The sequence below is a fragment of the Varroa destructor genome, unplaced genomic scaffold (assembly GCF_002443255.2).
Source record: "Varroa destructor unplaced genomic scaffold, Vdes_3.0 BEIS01000001.1, whole genome shotgun sequence".
Taxonomy (NCBI): Eukaryota; Metazoa; Arthropoda; class Arachnida; order Mesostigmata; family Varroidae; genus Varroa; species Varroa destructor.
The window spans coordinates 3,629,899-3,648,749 of NW_019211454.1; the positions used below are offsets into that span (position 1 = coordinate 3,629,899).

At 40.4% G+C, this 18,851-nt stretch overlaps 2 protein-coding genes across 7 annotated transcripts in view; one reads left to right on the plus strand and one right to left on the minus strand.

Annotated features, from left to right (window-relative positions):
- Asap (ArfGAP domain of ASAP) overlaps positions 1-9,372 on the plus strand; it is a 27,811-nt gene extending 18,439 nt beyond the window's left edge. For all 4 annotated transcript variants that reach the window (XM_022789004.2, XM_022789005.2, XM_086978130.1 and 1 more), the window contains 4 exons: positions 2,295-2,532; positions 3,422-3,549; positions 3,893-4,415; positions 4,639-9,372. In XM_022789004.2, the coding sequence (XP_022644739.1) occupies positions 2,295-2,532; positions 3,422-3,549; positions 3,893-4,415; positions 4,639-4,931 (1,182 nt within the window). In that variant the 3' untranslated portion in view covers positions 4,932-9,372. The remainder of the gene's footprint in view (positions 1-2,294; positions 2,533-3,421; positions 3,550-3,892; positions 4,416-4,638) is intronic.
- LOC111243442 (rhodanese domain-containing protein CG4456-like) overlaps positions 9,347-18,851 on the minus strand; it is a 22,076-nt gene continuing 12,571 nt past the window's right edge. Inside the window, exons 1-5 of one of the 3 annotated variants that reach the window (XR_002670477.2) lie at positions 14,134-14,290; positions 12,819-12,920; positions 12,011-12,188; positions 10,986-11,175; positions 9,347-10,348 (exon numbers count right to left, since the gene is read on the minus strand). Coding sequence is in view for 1 of the 3 variants with exons in the window: in XM_022789007.2 (XP_022644742.1) it covers positions 11,097-11,175; positions 12,011-12,188; positions 12,819-12,920; positions 14,134-14,158 (384 nt within the window). In the remaining 2 variants the exon portion in view is untranslated. Of the gene's footprint in view, positions 11,176-12,010; positions 12,189-12,818; positions 12,921-14,133; positions 18,608-18,851 lie in introns of those variants that run through there. The other 2 variants (XM_022789007.2, XR_015319563.1) reach the window with 2 other exon arrangements.

The following is an 18,851-nucleotide window of genomic DNA, read 5'->3' on the forward strand; positions in this document are numbered from 1 at the left end:
TCGACCGATGCCATCATACTTAACAATTGCATAGCAGCCAGCATCTAAAAGCAAATACCGACCTTTTAACTAGCTTTAACTGTCTGCTGTGACGATGTCCTTCAAGCGTCACTTGGCGCTTGTCGTATAGAGGGAGCGCAAAGCTGGCGTAACGTTGGACGCACACAGTTATCAGTTAATTATTAATTAAACGTCGATTTATTGATTGCTTATTACGCAGGACATTCGTTATAAGCCAGATCGTATTGCTTTCCATTCGTATCTCTTAAACTATAGATTTTTAACATTAGTAACACCATTTTCCCCTATGAATGTCTCGTATACACAACCAGCCCTCTACTAAAATCAACTAAAATGAAAAGCTCATAATAATGTTAAACGAAGACGAAGAAACAATTCGAAAAGACCTAAATGTCCGATCGATTACGTTGTAGACATACGGTACGCAGTAATCATTTTCAAAGGCGACACCTGTAAGCCTTCATCTTGAAAGCTTCAATAAATACAACGTTTATGTAAGTTCAAAACCACCTATCTTGAACTAGTGAAGGTTATGTTGAATCCACGCATGTGTTCGTGTGCCATTATTTGTTTTCGATCGTACTGACTAATATCATCTACGTGAAATATGGACAATACGAAGCAGACGAGACTTTTCTAAGAAATTTATTTTTTCGATTGTCATCTTTATGCCAGTGCGTTTGCGACTAAATCGAGACTAGGGAAATTTGCGTTTAAGGACCATTACGACTCAGCCTGCTCCGTGAGATGAATGAAACTAAGTTCAAATGGGATCAGGCCTAAAGAAAAGGACAAGTAGAGGCTTTTAGAAATAAGGTTTCAGTCTACATCTAATGAGATCCTCTATTATTCTAGGCTATATAGATAACATTATAAATAATACGACATTATAGTTGTCGTAAAAATTAAGTGTTCTTGAGGTTTCTCTTCAGTTTCAATGCTCATTCAATTCTTTTATGTTGGGCCCAAAGGGGTGGACACGCGTCGTTCTAGTCCAATCATTAACGTCACGGATAGTTCCTCTCCGCTTCGTTCTTATAACGTCATTTCGTTTCTTTCTGAGGTTGCTTGAAGAACGCTTTAACCACACACAGCGCTAAACGTACCTATCATCCCTTTATTTTTACTGTTGACTATAAAGGACGTGTTCTGATAAGAAAAAAAATTACACCAGTCTTTAGCTAAGCTGCTCCAACTGTACACCGTACAAACCCAGGTCGTAAGTAGATCTTAAGTAATGGATCGTATGTTATTCAAAAGCGCATGATTAGAGAAAGGAAGTAAAATAAAGGAAGGATTGTTATGGTGAAGTTTGGTAACCAATTGCATTTGCCTAAAACGTATAGGAGTACTTGTATCACATATCTGAACCGCACACAGTAAAATTCTGAAAAAGAACTTTAAATAGCCCACAACTTACTACTGAAATATATATATATTTCAGTATATTACTCACATATTACTTTACGTTAGTATAGAGGAGTAGTTATATTACCTGTATAATATAACAAATTTCTGTTCTTTAATGTGTAAGCATACCTAACTTTGGCCTAGTTCTCTCACCAAAACAGGGTATCTGAAATTTACCTGCTCCGTGAAGCGTAAATAATTAATCAACAAAAGGGCGTGTGAGAAGAAGCCTCTATAGGAACATGCGCAAGAAAATTTGCTGTAATAGAAAATATCTTCGCTCTTTGAATAAACTAAAACAAACTATCTCCATACGTCTAATATTATTTATCCGACGAGCATGTTCAGGACACATTTTGAAAACATGTTTTTCCCTTACGTATAACTAACCGAAAAAAAGCAGTTTCTCGCATGCCCCCCCCCCCCTCCTGTAACGAACCCCTCGAATCAAACGAGGTTGCTCCGCTCATACAGAACTCGCTTTATGCGTTACCCAGCGTTTACCGGCCACTGTTGATATGCATGACATTACCTATATTTTTCGTCCGTGTAACACTGATCCAGTCGTTAACAGCTCAAGTTTCTATGCCATCTGACTGCGAGCGTCTAACAATACGGACTCATTGAACTTTTCATTGGCCTGCCTTAGCAACCATTGGCTCAAGTTTGGAGCTCTCACCTGATCTGAAAGGGTATCCCACTACACATGATCCTTTAGCAATCAACATCCTTCTAACTTTGTACTATTAACTTTCCTACTGAATAGTAGATCTAAACAATGTATGTGTATATCTGCATTGGCGCTTTAACATTTTATGAACTTGTTCGCCGTCGCCGCCAATGGCCACAATTGTTTATTGCAGGAGGACGGCACTTCGTTACATTTGGTTGATTTTCTCGTACAAAATGGAGGCGGATGCGCCGACGTCGCCAATGTAGAAGGCTGTACCCCACTACATACCGCTGTTCAGTTGCGACAGACCGAATGCATTAAACTGCTACTTAAGAGCGGAGCCCGGTATGTCGCCCGAAATGCCGAAGGAAAAACAGCTGCAGACATTGCTCGTGAGAAAGGTTACGACAAATGTCTCGAGCTGATAGGTAAGCTTTTCCTTTTCTCACTCACAAATACTCTTTTCATCAGTGTTCGTGTGTGAGCTTTGCTGGGCGCAAAAAAGACAGCGGGGCTGATCGTCCGTGGAGACATGGCATTTGTTGCGCATTGCGTGTTTTCAAAGCAGATATGTACTTAGCCAAGTTGTCAGCCTGTTAAACCTGAAAGGCACAAACCCACGCTGTGAAAAGTACCGCGTTCCTGCTGTTGCATTATAGTTAGAATAAAATATAATACTAGGGGAACTGTTCGGGTAGCAGCACTGTTGGACTATTTTCTTGATGCTCTGACATCGCTTTAGTCAAAGGTATTTATCTCTCGCGAAACACCTATTGAAAGTGACTATGTGTAGCGGCCCATTTTTGGTTATGAGCGTAACTATTCATTCTTCGCAAAAGCAACAATTGTCAATTCAAGTTAATCCAGATTTCTAGAGGAAAAATGATTTTTTTATAAACCTGTGTGCACACATGCCATGTACCATACCCGAACGTGATCATGTTTAGCATTGATCTGCTATTCGATACATTAAATTCTCTAAATCATAAACGGGACGCTCTTTAAGCATAACTATGTGTGGCTCGCGCATCTTCGGAATGGCAAGACTGCTATGATTCGAAATGACTACAAAGTAAACATGTTAAACGTTCACGTAGTTTAGAGGAAGCAATATGACCTTTCAAAGAAGTGTGGAGATCCTCTAACTTGTAGCACTTGTAGTACTTGTTATTACCCAAGCCTTCAAATGACTTCAGTATGGGTGGCCAGAGAAGCCGTTACACAGCCATGATTGTGTGTGATTACCTATTTACTTGACTATTTTAAGCTCCAACCTGCAACATTACAAAACATCAATACTCTTCATGCTATTTGCAGAGCATGCGGCCGAAAACAAGAAGTCGTTATTCGAGAACGTTAACCTCGACTTCGGTAGTCTGCAGGCCCCAGGACTAGCAGACGACGGGTCCACAGATTTTTCTGACGACGAGTACGCCGACGAAAAGGTAACTGCAAACACTTCATAACGCGCTGACTACATAAACATTCTAGAAAGCTGGCATTGCTTGAAAGCTATCCCATGCTCTTCAATCGAAATGTTTTATAACGTGTAGGGGTGACCTTGTGACCCATGGCGGACTGCGCTCAGTCCGCTTCGTGACATCTTTTTTCAGGCCTGAAAAAAGACTCTTCTGCGTTACTTGTATCCAAGATTTAACGCAGATGTGAACCAATCGATCTTTCAGATCCGTTTGCTGTTTTGAGCAGTACCGGCCCATAAAACAAGAAGAAAAACGAATAAATTGTTCGCTCATCTTTTGCCCTATGAATAATTAATTTCCTTTGCAGCTGTCCGAGTGGCGCACTCGAGGTTCACGGCCATCGTCAGTGATTTCGACGGATCTACTACGAGCCGAGTCGCCACTTAGTCGGAAAAAGGTGCCTCAAGGGGGTGGCTCCGGAGCGCATTCACATACCCCCGGCTCGGTGAAAAAGCGCGTGGCACCTAATCCGCCCCAGTTACAACTGCTAGCAACGTCCACTCCGGGAAAACATAACCGATCCCCTTCTGATCCGATGTTTACTCCGGGTCAACTCTCGTGCTCGACGCCGGCGTCCAGCACAACGTCAGTTAGTTCTACGGCAACAGGGCAAGGGCTCCATGGCGGTCAGTCTGGATCGTCAGCTCAGAGTGGACCCCACAAACGAAACCTCTCTATGGACGTCGGAGGCGGAAGTGGAGGTTCTACTGTAGGTGGTCCAAGTCTACTGGACGAAATTACGTCGACGTTAGGGCGAACAGCTGTCGCTGGTCAGGGCACTCAGGTGCAACGACCGAAATTCCCCCCCCCGCCAAAGCCACCCATTAATGGTGAGCACTATATCGATAGAATAGGTGGTGACAACGGTTTACAGTAACCAATAGAAGATGCAATACGTTTGCTCAAGATGCACAAGTTAACATATGCATATAATCTAAAGAATAACTTCATTTTTTTTTCAGTGAGACGGTTTATTCGTGTAACCCTTTAGCAACTTTTGAGTCTTAGTTGCTTATCAATAACACTTCTGTAATTTTCTCCTTACTACAACAGGTGCCAAGCCCGAAAGCATTATTATCGGCGGCGCGCCCGTCTCGACAACGAAAACCACTACAACCTCCATAGGAATGAATCCTTCAAGCACCACGAACAGTCAAGTGCGACGTTGTCGAGCACTATATAACTGCCGAGCGGACGCAGACGATGAGCTATCGTTCAAAGAGGGCGATATCATCCTGATAACAAAGGAGAAGACCGAGGATGAAGACTGGATGGAGGGCATGCTCCAGAATGGGAATGGGAAAAAGGCACTGTTTCCAGTGTCGTTTGTGGACATGATTGACTGAACCGGTCTGATAAAATTGGTGGACCTTGAAGCACTTAATCAAATGCTTCACTGACGCCCACTTTATCATATTGGTTTAGCCTGGAGGCCGTTAAAGGGCGAACAAGTTTTTAAGACAAGCCGTGATGCGCACATAAAAATGATTCAGAAGTCTTCTGGAATAGCAGAGCAAGCAAGGATCAGTGCAAAATTTTTACAAACATTTTGATCTTGATAAAGACTATCTTCTGCGATTGATGCTGTGCCTGATGGAACAAATTATCGTTTATTCTACCGGCGTGATAGACGGGATCATCATGCCATGTATATTTGACCTAGATGACTAAAATAATATAACACTTATGCCGAGAAGACAAGAGCTCAGTGTACGATCGGCTATGCATAGGTGGGATAAAGATATAACTATTAGGCACATTTACCTAGTTTCTTACTTTGAAGGAGGAAAAAATTAGCGACGTGACTCTTTGTTTACTTTTTCATCTGACAGAGACAGAAAACATCTGACTGGAATGTCTTTAATAGCTAAACCCAAACCATTATATTTGTACCAATAAATAAGATAACACGATGGGTACGTTCCGCGACGTGACTAGATTGTTCCTGCTAAGCTAGTCTCTTCAAACTATTTGAATTAGCTTAGTAAGTTCATTCAACGATGACATATACACACTATTTTCGATGCGATCCGTTACTCTTGATTATAGTTTGCTGTTCGTCGGTGTATGAAGGCGCCTTGAGCATTACCCCACGGCCCAGCGTAATAGGGGTACCGAGCAATGGCTAGATCCTCACGTTCATCGCCGTTGTGGGAATCACGACCTCTGCTGGTCGATCTCAATTTTAAGAGAACAGGAAGGCTCATGTGCATCAGAATCTGCCAACAGTTACGGATACTGTCGTTTAAACGCATGAGACTTTGTTCAGCGTCCGAACAGTTATACACCCTTTAGAGTCGCAGAGGATAGGTCAGAACAGAATCTGTGAAAGCAAAAACACGGGTGATCCACGACTATTTTTGGTATATACACCACTGTTTTCTGTTGCTACAGACAGAACTGAGGGGTTAGCTAACACCTAACCTAGCTAACAAATTTTCCTATGTTGTACCAAACAGCCAGTTACTAAGAATAATTATATAGACGTGTGATTATAACAATAATAACTGATGACGACACTTTGCGGAACCGCTCTTGAGATTTAAATGGGCTGCTATCAGAATTTCCAATTATACAATAAAACCTGTTCGAACTTGACAGTTATCAAGAAGATGAAGCCGAAAAAGCGGTTAACGTAGTTTTAACCCTGGTTCGCAGTACGTGCACACATCGAGAGGCTACAAGGAAATCGGATAGACAAGGTCCAAGCACAAACAACTGAAGATAGCTGAAATGTAACCTCCGTTCAATATTTTTATTAGAAACCACAGCGAAGACGATTACATCAGGCAATAACAGCGCTGATGACGCTAATAGAGAAGCCTGGCGTGTGTTACATATCTAGTCGTTCCTAAGTTAATTCCGCTCTACATGTTATACATGAAACATGGATAAAAAGGAAACAGTAACCCTGTTATATGGTGATGCTATGTTTGCGCGTGTGTATACAGATCATATGAGCAAAAAAAAATATGTTTGTTGTTAGGTAGCGAATGCGTGGACATTTGTCACAATGAATTAGCTCTAGTTTTCGTGTTCATCTTTCTTAGTTTTCTGAGCTAAGAACAGATAGTCTATGGGCAAGTAGAAGTACAACGGTCTACCATGCCCTTTTGGTGCATTCTGTGCTACACTGAACGCATACGAGCAATGAAAAGTGGATTGTACAACAACACGTAGAACATGAAGATACTCGTCCTGTCCTTCTTGCACGACAGCTGTCATGCAATTTAAAAAACGATCATCAAGCACAATCGATCCGCCATTTTTTGTTATCCACTTGTCATTATTTTCTCAAGATGGTGCTGCGTTGATTGTAGGGGTTGATGTCTCTCGTCCATTCTTAATCTACTTATGTCTACTCAACGATGGCTGGAGGTCGACTGAAACCTGGGGGAGGATTATATTTACTATGCATTGATTTTACTAAATAAGCAAAATTTTCATCACTAGTCGATCGCGTTTCGATGTATATTTACTAACTACGCTGATCAATGATGTCCGAATACTACTTGAACCACATATTTATTTACACACAGACACGCCATATATATGTGTTATATATATATGGGCGTAATTGTTATTTATTTATACTTAAAATACATGTTACAAATGGCTGACAGAGCAATAGTGACAAGAATTATAAATAGCTATAGCGCACAGGGGGAATTGTCGGAAGATCTATTTGATCATTTCACAAATGTAAAGGTGGTTAAGTGGCCGACGTTGATGAAGACCAAATGACAACGCTTGTTTTCTATGGGTATAAATAGTGCTAAGTTAAATTATATAGGTATCACTACGTCGAGTCACGTTCTACGGGCCGAACTCTGATGAAAATCCTTTCTAACAATTGGGCCCTTTCGGATTGGGTAAAGTTATCGGCGGGTGAGGGGCGAGTCTACTAGCAAACCACAAAACACTAGATATTCATATAGAACGTTTGCCGCCGCTTGTTCTGACAGGATTGAGGCTTAAGGGGGAACGACATCTTGTGAAAAGAGTAGACCCTCGATCTAACAAATAGAACACGAAACAAATAGCAAAACATATATATACATATAAAGGTAGTTATGAAATATTGGATAGGCAAATCAGGCCCTTCAAAGGAACGACAAGAATAGGCAAACAGTAAACGAATTGTTTTTGCGCGCTCGTTGCTTCCAACGATCAATAGTGTAGAACTATGCGTCTACTATATCAGAAAAGTGTAGCCCTATCGTCTCTGAGATGACCAAGTTTTTCCTAATGATTCAGAATATCTGCTGCTGCGAGCTTCATATTGTGGAACAGTACCAGACCTATAAAAGGATCGACGACAGCAGAAGTTCCAACCTTGTCTAAATTTTTAAGTACTTATGTAAATGAAGAATTTCATATTTACCGAAAGAAAGTTGAGTACCTCTCTTTCGCCTTGTGCATCGTAGACAAAAAAAAGACAAAACTTTTACCCCGTCACATGCTTTTCTTGCCTCTTTCTATAAGAATTATATTATATTATATAATTAACTATAAGAATTAGAGTTTTATTGCTCATATCTATTCGAATCCTTTACCGTAGCCCTAAAAATATTTAGGTCTCTGATGTTACCTGATATAACTCTGTATCGCCAAACCTTAAGGTTCAAAGTTCAGTGATTCACCACCGGACAACCTAAACTCACGCCGTTAGTAACGCTGCGGCTGCTGCCTATCGAAATACTGCTGAGACGACGGACAGCCAAATTAATTTAAAAATGCTAACGCTATTGACGCCTGTGTCGTAAACCTTGCGATTACCCAATACCACTTCATAGGAGACATGGATTAGTGTTTACCCTATACCGTTCTCCGGCGACCTCGAGCCTGCTGCATACAATATAATAAGTTGGGCATCTGTTGACGACATGCTGGCCGTCGTAGGTAAGCATTCTATGTTCGCGAAGCCAGTATAGCCGACTTCGGGTCAGAGTAAAAACAACTGCGGCAAAGCTAAAATAGAGAACACAGCTCTCTTTCCATCTTGTATACAAGATATATATCGTACCTCAATAATAGATGACAGAAAGATAACGTGCTACGTGTTGGAATCGGTAGAGGCAAAAGCTGATGTAATACGCAGACAGATGACGAAGACACAATGAAAACCCGTTTCAAGAGGTCACGCGCGGGTTCACGTGGATAAATTTCCCTTTCTCCCCATAAATAATATCTAAAAAATACCAGTAAAGAAATATATATAGCAAACCATATAGCAAGCTCACTAGTTGTATATAAGGGTCGGCAACCGATTGCTGTACCTCACTAATAGGTACGATATTTAGTATATAGATTACTGACGGATTAGGCGTAGAAAAAAAGGAAGATGATAATCACAGCAATGGCGTCGATCGTGTATTTACGAATCGTCAAAATGATGAAGAACTACGAAGATGTTCGGCGACTCTATGGATGTGTAGAACGTGAATGAATATATTGAGCACATAAGTATCATAAAAGTGAACCGAATCAATGGGATACCAATAGAATGGTGTGTATCCCATAAAGAAACCGATGAGTAAAGTAAGGATACATATTAGATTGAAAGCCAATGACCAAGATAAGATTCGCTTGACAAGATACCACACCGTGAGTCTCGAGAAGGTGTTAGCCGGTGCGATGCTATTAGAGATAAAAGAGTCATTGTATGTTGGAACAAGATGGATGAGCAAGAATAGCTCGCTCAGACTGAAGAACTTTGTGATTTTCTAGCCCAATATGCGAAAAATGTACAACCAATAAATTTAATTGTAACCATGTAAGAAGAAATGATGTCTTTATTCATAGAGTACATAGGCTGTAGAGATCACCGCAAATATATATACATCGAGTTGTCGATAAATAGTATTAATCGTTAACATTGAAGCAAACATTTTCACTAAACTAAATATACGCCATTTTCCTGATAATTACTATAATCCAGCCACTGTAGAACTGAAGTAATTTTTACGTGCTTCTATTAAAACTAAATTACTACCAGTAAAAAAATTCTGGTGAGTGACTGAAACGTATGATGATAGTCTGATTGTATAAGATCTCGGCCATACATCGGGTGCACTAGAACTTGCTATCCAAGTTTTCTCAATTTTTGCAAGATTTAGTTTAAGTTTCTGCGGATTTTCGCAGATGGAAACACGACCTAGTCATTTCTTTACATCAGTTCGTATGGCACTCAAACATCAAGCTTCTTTTGTCTCCGTCTATCTTTAAATGGTTTAAAACTGTTTGTTGATCGCTGTTTAGCGCCTTGGCGATATCATCGCTACTCGCCGGTCGGTCAGCTACTACGAAGAGCGCATTTTCCCATTGAAATTTCCGCAACGAAAGCGACAGAAGCCTCTTTGAGCCGTTTCTTCTGATAACGCATCTTCGCTATAAGCATAGGCCTGGGAAGCTTTTTATTATGATAAGACGGTATTGAAATATAGCGATTATTTTTTGTATAAATTATGTTTATTTTCAAGGCCTTCTAGCTTGAATCTGAACAAAGGCAGTCGAACAATTTTTCCACATCTATTCCTGCCAAATCAACGTTTATATGACGTCGACGTCGACCTGATACGACTTCATACTACCTGGAATATGTGATCTTAAAGCCACCTAATCAGAGAAAGGGTCCAGACTTTCCCGACGACTTAATATATATATTGGTCGAGAACGTGATTATACGGGATAAGCACAAAAGCATCCTTCCAGAAAGAATTCTGGGTTCAACTTCCAAGCTGCGGCTGTTTTTCATCAGACTCTGAAATATGTGCTTTTTGATTAATTTTGAGAGTAGCTTGTGCTTTCTCAGCTCCGAACCTGATGTGGATGTTATACAACACGATTCCTTTTGTCGCTAGAGATAACTATGGCCTATGATTTTTACGTTAGATAATGATTTCATTTAACGGTATATAAAATTAATCGTATTACGTTATTTAGCTCGTGTCCTTATACGCATGACCTAAAAAATGTCGGTTCAGGTAAGATACTCTTGGCGCGATCACTTTGAACATGCACTAAAATAGATCTAGCAACTAGTTTTCAAGTTGTGCTAACTTAGAAAATAATTGCACTCAATTATGCTGATTTCAGAAAAACGTGTTTGAAAAAGATCGCCTCCGTACACAATTTTCTTTCATCAAGATATATTGGGCCGCGGAAGAGTATATACGTCTATAAGTCGTGCACTGGCATCAATCTAGATTTTGACGGATTCATTAATAAGATACTTTGAAATGGCAAAGCTCCTATGAACACGGACTGTTTTGCGTATTTCCCGTAACGATATGCTGCTTTCAATGCTAGCAGTTTAAATTTCCGTTCTACCTGAACATGTACATAGTGAACTTGTATCGGTAAGAATGACAAAGATTATATAGATGTGCGACACTCACAGCTTGGCTTAACTGAACATAGTTTCGTCGTAGCTGCCGGTCATTCTTAGGATCTACGACGCGAGGTTTACACAACGAGTCTGATGACGAGGCAACGTGAAGAGTTAGCGTTTAAAAAGGACAGAAATCCTTGCAGACAGTGCCACCTCTGGCAATCCAGTCCATTAGACCGCCCTGATACACACGCGATCTTCACATGTGAAAAAAGATAAGAAACGTTTATTTAATTAACCAAGCTAGCCGTCATTTTTAGTACATACGAATAAGCTCATCGATTTTTTTTTATATTCGAAATAAACTAGGCAATGATTCCTGCTTGCCTTTTGTCGCAACCACCAGATAAACCACTAGGTAGTCTCAGTCGGGTTTTTGGAACACTTGACACAAAAGAATCAACTTCCCGTCGTGTTATTACTTAGAACCTCAATTCTAAGCGATCATATATAAGTATAATGGGTGTACTTACAGAAGTAATTCACGAAAATGATGATTTGAAAAATTAACTCTCTCTACTTCGATGTATACATTATTAATTTCTTCATAATTGGCCACTCACTAAAGTTTCTTCTTGTGCCCAAGGCGATCTTAATGCCTAAATCGGAAGCGTTTAGTTTAACAATAGTAAAGTAGCTTTTATTAGTTATACTGTCGTAGTATTTAGAGTGCATGCAACTCAAATAGACGGGCAAAGTTGTTGTTTTGTGCTGACTAGAACAAATAATGACGATATGAAATTGCAACAACGGGCACCTGTTGCCCCATCTCGCCAATCTGGCAATTTTGCGATGTGTGAAACCTTTGGAAGTTTCTTGCCACCATCGTTTATGCTCTTCCTAAAGTCTATTGGGCGATATTGGGTTTATGGCAACGAAGTCCTTTGGGGCAATCAACGACTGCGGCAGAGATAGAAGAATATAACGAGGTATGGTATTGTATTAAAAAGACTACTCGATTAGACGATATCATCCCGGGATGCGAATTCAGGGCAAGTACGATAGGTTAAGTTTGGGTGCGCTGCCACTTACTTCTTAAAGCCAAACTCGTCTGCTGCTAATGCAGCTTTGGTAGCTCGCGTTCCACCTTTGCAGTGGAAAATCACGTTGGAACCATCTTCGGCCACTGATCGACCCATTTTCTCCGATAAGGCGGTCGCGCCTACACCAAACCGAGCGCTTACCTCGTCGATGGGGACGTTCACGGTGCCTGCAGTGTTCATGAATATAGCGCATGCATACGTTGAGAAGAAGAAGCGAGGCACTCATGAGGATATTTGAAGTTGAAACAAAGCTGAGATAGGGATTGTACACTATACGTGTTGCTTATATGGTACTTACCATAGTAGCAATCAAGTATGCCAATTGAAAACACGTACATTATAAGCCTCTGAATCTTCAACACTTTCGCAATATTTTTTCTGATCGGCTAAATTTCTACTGACCTTGGTACAAGAAATGCCGCTGACATGCATAGCTGGACATAAGGCCTGTATGCATTGAAATACAACTAGTCTATCATGAAATTCATCAAAGTTGTTTCGAGACACAGGTGTCCGAAGGTCATCGAGTTGGTTTCTTGAATATCAGCCTTTGCCGTCCAGCTTCGCAGTAATGAGTGTACACCAAAATTCTCGGAAAGTTCTGCTCGTATCATTTTATTTATAGTTCCTTACTTACGTATACAATTGCCTAGCATTTCGATGATGTGACGAAGGGTTCATGATTTGACGCTTTCACCCAGCCATTCACTTTCAATATCAAATTCTATTGCAAACAGCTATGTTATCCCTGTGTTGTTTATCGTCGTTTCAAGTTAGTTAATCAAGGCAATACGTACCTTGAATACTGCCATCATCCTTCACTTCTTGAGGTGAACGGACATCAACAATCATAAAGTCATGATTACCAACGCATTTCAGGACCTCATCAAAATCCACACCTAGACACCATTAGATAAGTAAAAAGCACCCTATGTTATGTTTGTATCCTTCCTTTCTTGTGCTAATTGCTTGTTTCATATAGGTATATATATGAGGCAATATATGAGATACACGTTTTCAGTCGAGGTATTGAATCACTAGCTAGCTACGTCGACATGAGTAAGTGTTTTTCCTACACCCATATTTACACTACACGACAACTGTTCATTTCTTTCGTTGGATCTCTACTATGTCCGTTTTCAGGGCTGGTGCTTACTCGGGTAAGGCGCAGGTTTGCTCTATCGTCGTGGAAACTCAATGAAACTGATAAAATCTGTGGGTAGCGTGAATTCGCCTTAAATATACCTATTCTCCTTGCTCATACCATATATTACGAGACTTTATGCTGTATTATAACTGCAGGATACTAAAATCTTTTGAATAACAGTGCAGCACTGCCTAGGATTCTGACAACGATCTCATTTTCGTCTATAAGGGCTGGCACATGCAGCTGTTGCATACACATAGGATACCAGGCAGATACTGTGGACCCACCATAAGGTAGTAGTTGAAAAGCTAAATTAAAAAAATGATAAATACACTCAGAAATGAAATGGACTGCTTGCTGCTAGAGATCTGAAACGAATCAAGCTTCGTTTACGTTTAGTCGATCAGGTGTATCTAACAATGTTAATGGGCACTCAAGTTGTCATAGTGAAAATACGGGGGCAAAAACATGACTTAAGCTGACATTTTGCCTCTAACAGATGATACATAGAGCTAAAAAATATAGTTAGTTCACGGCCAGGGGCAGCGGCAGATAATGCTAAACTAGGATTTGGATTCAAGTAGACAACTGTAAAATGCGTTGGGCATAGATTATGATTCGATATAAAAGTGCAAATGGAAATATATATATATACATTTTTTTTTTGTGTTTTTTTTTTGACGCGACTAGTTCGAGATTAGTGCGGATCCGACTTAGCCACTCAGGCGCTTTTAGAGAATGATTTAATTTTTTACAGTAACTTGTAACTTAGTGTGGGAACTAGCGAAAATGCACAATATTCTCGATTTTGTCGCCCCCTAACTTGGTCATTTCATTATATGTCGATCGGTTTTTTCAGCTTATCAACAAATTTAACAATTTCCTTTTTATTTTGAAATGAAAAAGTTGCATCAATGTTGCAAAACGTATAAGCTTATTAAAGGGCTGAATAACGTTAGACTCACATCTACTGGGATCCACATCAGCCATAGTTTATGCAAATACTTTGTTACAACGGACCGACTATTTTCCACGGGCAGTGACACCCAACTGCTTCCTCGGCCACGCCTTTACTGCAGACGGCCCAGTATAACAACAATAACAATAACAACGACAAAAGCCAATTTTCTTTTTTCTCTCTCTTTTTACCCTAACAAATGTTTTTATCGATTTCTAATCGTCTTTTGGATACAATTAAAAAACGCAATAGTCCCGTCCTATATCGTGGGCGCGCAGGCCGTAATACTTGACCCTCGCTAATGGCTGCAGACGCCAAAATCGCTGTGGCCATTGTCGAAGCAGTAATAGTTGTTGTTATAATAGAACCTGCTGCCAAAACTCGAAGGACCAATGAGCCACCCACGCAAACCCAGACTGCGCACAAATCTGTCAGCTAATGAAGTGGCGTAGACGAGTCGTTGCAATTGCCGCAGAGGTAGAAGTATATTGTGGCAGTAACCTCTTGCCACGGTCAAATTTTGATCAGTTTGGGACGATCGCTTCCGGGATGATGGACCTGTGGTAATGATAGATCAAATTGCCTTCCCTTTGCAGGCCGGTTATTGATTTACTATCGAATATATACAGGTTAGACGCCTAGCCGATATTCGAAACCTATTTTCATGGTCACGTTGAAACGTCCGTAGGTACATACTATGGTTATCGTGCATAGATTCATATTATTTCTATTAAATTGTTCCAAAGAAGGATCGTTCTTTTCAACGAACGTAGCGGGGAAAGAAAGCTAGTACTTTGCTGGAAACATTCGCAAACGGAAACAGAGTTAGACCCACCTAGACAGAATTAGTTTTGGTTTAATAAGTTGTCAGCTGATGCAGCATAAATGGATCCGTCCAGCCGGATGATGCGTGCAATTTATACCTAGTAATTTGGAACGAGGTTTAAAGGTGGATAGCATGATTAACGAAAAATAGAAAATAAAATCTCATTTCGATACGCTTTGCTCGCTAATTGAGGATGACAATTATTTAAAAGTGTGTTGTTTTTTTTTTATCGATGATTATATTATAAAACAAATTATTGCAACCGACCTCTTTGCGAACCTAGCACCTAGCGTGTTGAAAACGGTTAAATGATAGATATAGCAGAAGACATTTTTTCGTTTGGGTGCAACGTTGCCTAGTTTTTCCGTTTTAGAAATAACTTCCAAACAAAAACAGTCACAGTATTAACGAATCTAAATGCTGTTTTTACGACGCATGAGAATGAGGTGACTACTTTCGGTCCGTTGCCGATTTTCCTTACAGACGCCAAATGCTTTTAAATAACCAACTCCCCACAGAGCTGAAACCATCGAGGTCGACCTTGAAAAATTTGCTCTTCATATAAAAATTCATTTTATATACCGCCATTTCATCTTCTGTCGATGCTTAAGAGACTTTTATGAACATTTTAGTAAAACGATTACAATTTCAAGATAGAGCAAGCATCGATAGACTACAGCAGATCATAACAAACCCAGTGATATTCGCCGCTTCTTCTACTGCCAATACCTTCGGGGACTGCTGTCCTGTACGGTGGACGTTCAACAGCTGGGAAGCGTCTACCGTTTGAAATGACAGATAGAATTATTATAGCACGCAGCGCCTAGCAAAGCCAGGCTGTCTTCCTGCCAGCGCAAGGCGACCGCAACTTTAACTTTCTTATTGGGTCTTCGTAGAATTTAATGAGCACCGTAGTTCACGCACTTAACTTAGATTCGAAGTTTGCCGATGGCAATTTAGAATTTTTACGACGTAAGAATTATTCGTTCACTACAGTGATCTATTTGTCTAAAGTTGCATATGTTTTTAATTTTGCATTAGTAAGTGCAAAACCTAATGTAGAAATGTTCCCATTTGTAAAAATTCTCAGACTCGCTAGAGTTGCTAGGACTGATAGGTCCGCTGCACAGTACGTCTAACCAAACGTAACATCGGACGATCTCAATCGGCCGCAAGCAGGTTAAATTCCTTTTTAAAGATCTTAAGCGATCCTGCGCTGCACAAGGCCTTGCATAATAATCGTTTTTAATAAAACCGAACCGTTATGACGAAAGAACCGTTTCCATACTGCATGTCGTGCTATGTAACAATCCCAGCCTCAGATGTAAGGATGCCACCCGGTCGCTTAGATCGGACCGCTGGATTGTAAGCTTAGATCTCTGTAGTGGGTTTGCTGAGAATACCTACCTGACATCGACTCTGAATTAGCAAATGGAAAATTTCATTATGAAAATACTCCTAGATTAAATATATTGGCATTTTTTTGTGAATTATGCGACCTAACCTAACCTAACCTAAAATCGGCTGGTAGCATAAATGCAACGTCTAATAAGGAAATTCGTACCTGTGAAAGGAGTCTGTACGTTTTTTTATTTCTAAACAGATCACAATGCTGCACTAAATTCTTGCAAAGGCCAAAATAACGATACAATTATGTTTTTCCAAAAGGAAGAGCAAAGGCAACGCGTTACTATAGAACACGTTATACCACGTTGCTCGAATTTGGAAAACTTTCATAGCTGCGTCCTCAGGAAAATAATAGTAAAGAAGGACTTCAACATCACCGAAATTCGGCAACGGAATCTCTTCGAAACACTGTCCACGACGTCTACTAAACATATGGAAAAACTGCCATCGAACGAAAACGAGCGAAACACGAAGCGAACTGCCGGCCATTGTAACGAGGAAGTTCGTGCTGTCGGTGTGCACCTCACTCTCATGGGTTTTTCGAAGATTTCTGCATAAAAAGAGACCTTTTGGACGGTTTTTTTTTTTAATATGCTTTGTTCATAAATAGGCTTAGGAGGCTACTCCAATGGGTGGCCAGAACTTAACGGCGTGTGAAGTCCTGAGAAGTGTCATGGCCAAGTGCGCACGGGCCAATACACAGGGCCCGATATCGCACGCACAGACTAGTATTAAAAAAAAAACAACCCATCCAACTGTTGAACACTCAATCTGACTGGGTGGTCAAATGAATTAAGTCACACTACACCAACCGTATATATTAGGATCTTGTTTTGAGCGTGTCACACATTCGAAGCTGCTGGCGCTACTTCCGCGCTTAGAGGTATAGAAAACTTTCTGGTCGGCTAGCTTGAAGCTATCGTAAGCAATAGCATTTTAGAGCTCATCATGGTCAGTACTCAAAGAGCGTTAAGTCTTCGAGATACGATACTGGGCCTTTGGATATTGTACACTAACTCTATCGCATCCACCGTCGCGTTCAATATCGGTAAAAATACATGTAGCTGTATCTATTAAGCAGTTTAGACTTTTATGGGTGGACTGAAAGAATTGTCCTGAAATTGTCCGTTGAAATGTGCGTCGTTTTACATTTCGGGCGTGGGAACGCAAAGCAAGGGTATAGGCGCCGTTAACACATTAATCAGAATGCAGAATTAAATATATAAGTGTCACTACGCTTACGTTTTTAACTACGTTTACGTTTTTAAAGTATTCGAAGTATACAGAAAACGGCGTGCTTTACGCCGACTAGGTTACGCCGAATTAGGTTCGACAGACGATTGCAGGGTCCTAGTCTATTTAAATTGTTTCATCTATGTATACTGAACTGATTATAATTATCACAGTATCGGTGTAGAACTTACGCCTAATCAAAGCAGCTTGTATAAAAGTACTGAATAGATTTGCAAGAAGAGTAACAGAGGTCTAGCTAAGATTCCACTTGTTCTGGTTCGTTTAACATTATTGATAAACTTAGCTTTGGCAAAATGAAGATAGCCGTATATGGTCGACAAGCTTTTTAATGAAGAACTAAAGGAAACGTTTAGGCAATATTGATAGTAACAGAATGATACGTGAATGATCTTCCACAAGGCTATGATGTGTATGTCAATAATCGGTGCTGGACGTTGTATCAAACTATCGATGAAACGTACATCTCTATCACCTGACGACCGCGTTAAGCTCCGCTTATTTTATTATTGTCGAAGCGAGATTCTGTTGGTTTCTTTAGAGTTTCACGATGGCTAGCTCACAATGGACCACGTTTACTCTGTGCATGAAATGCCCACTTCGGGATTAGATGTATGAAAAGAATCAAGCAATAAAAGCTCTGTGTCAGGGTAATTCGCATATTTGAAAATGATGCCTACAGACATTGTGCGTTTTTGACAAAAACATAGAATCTGTGAAGAAAGAAGCTTCAGTCTCGTGTCCACGTTCAGTATCGTTTGCGCAAACGATCGATTTCATCATTCCTACTGACAAAATTGTCTGTTCTTGTTCGCGATTGGCCTTGTTTGTCATCCAGCTTGCTAATTGTCGCCCATGTGAGTACACGTCGGCCAGTATCTGCCCTGTTATTTTCCGTCTGCTTGGAACTTTTCATAGTGGGTTTTGAGGCTGTTGTCACTTGCGGGAGTATCCACCAGGTGGCGTACAGTCCGACCAGGCCGACGATGGTTGACACCTGTTAAGGATTTTTTTTGTCATTTGTAGGTATAGTTTCGCGTCTGCAACCGTGGTCTATTTGTCTAGACAGAAGAAAAGAGCTTGTTCGTCCCTTCAAGCGAGTTTTCAAGCTTGAACAAACGAATAGATCGCTGAAAAGTTTACCATACGTCGTCCACGTTCAAATATCAATTTTAGGTTGCACGCCTAAACAAAAACCAACGACACTGAATGGGTTGTGAATTATTCTGTCATTTATGTAT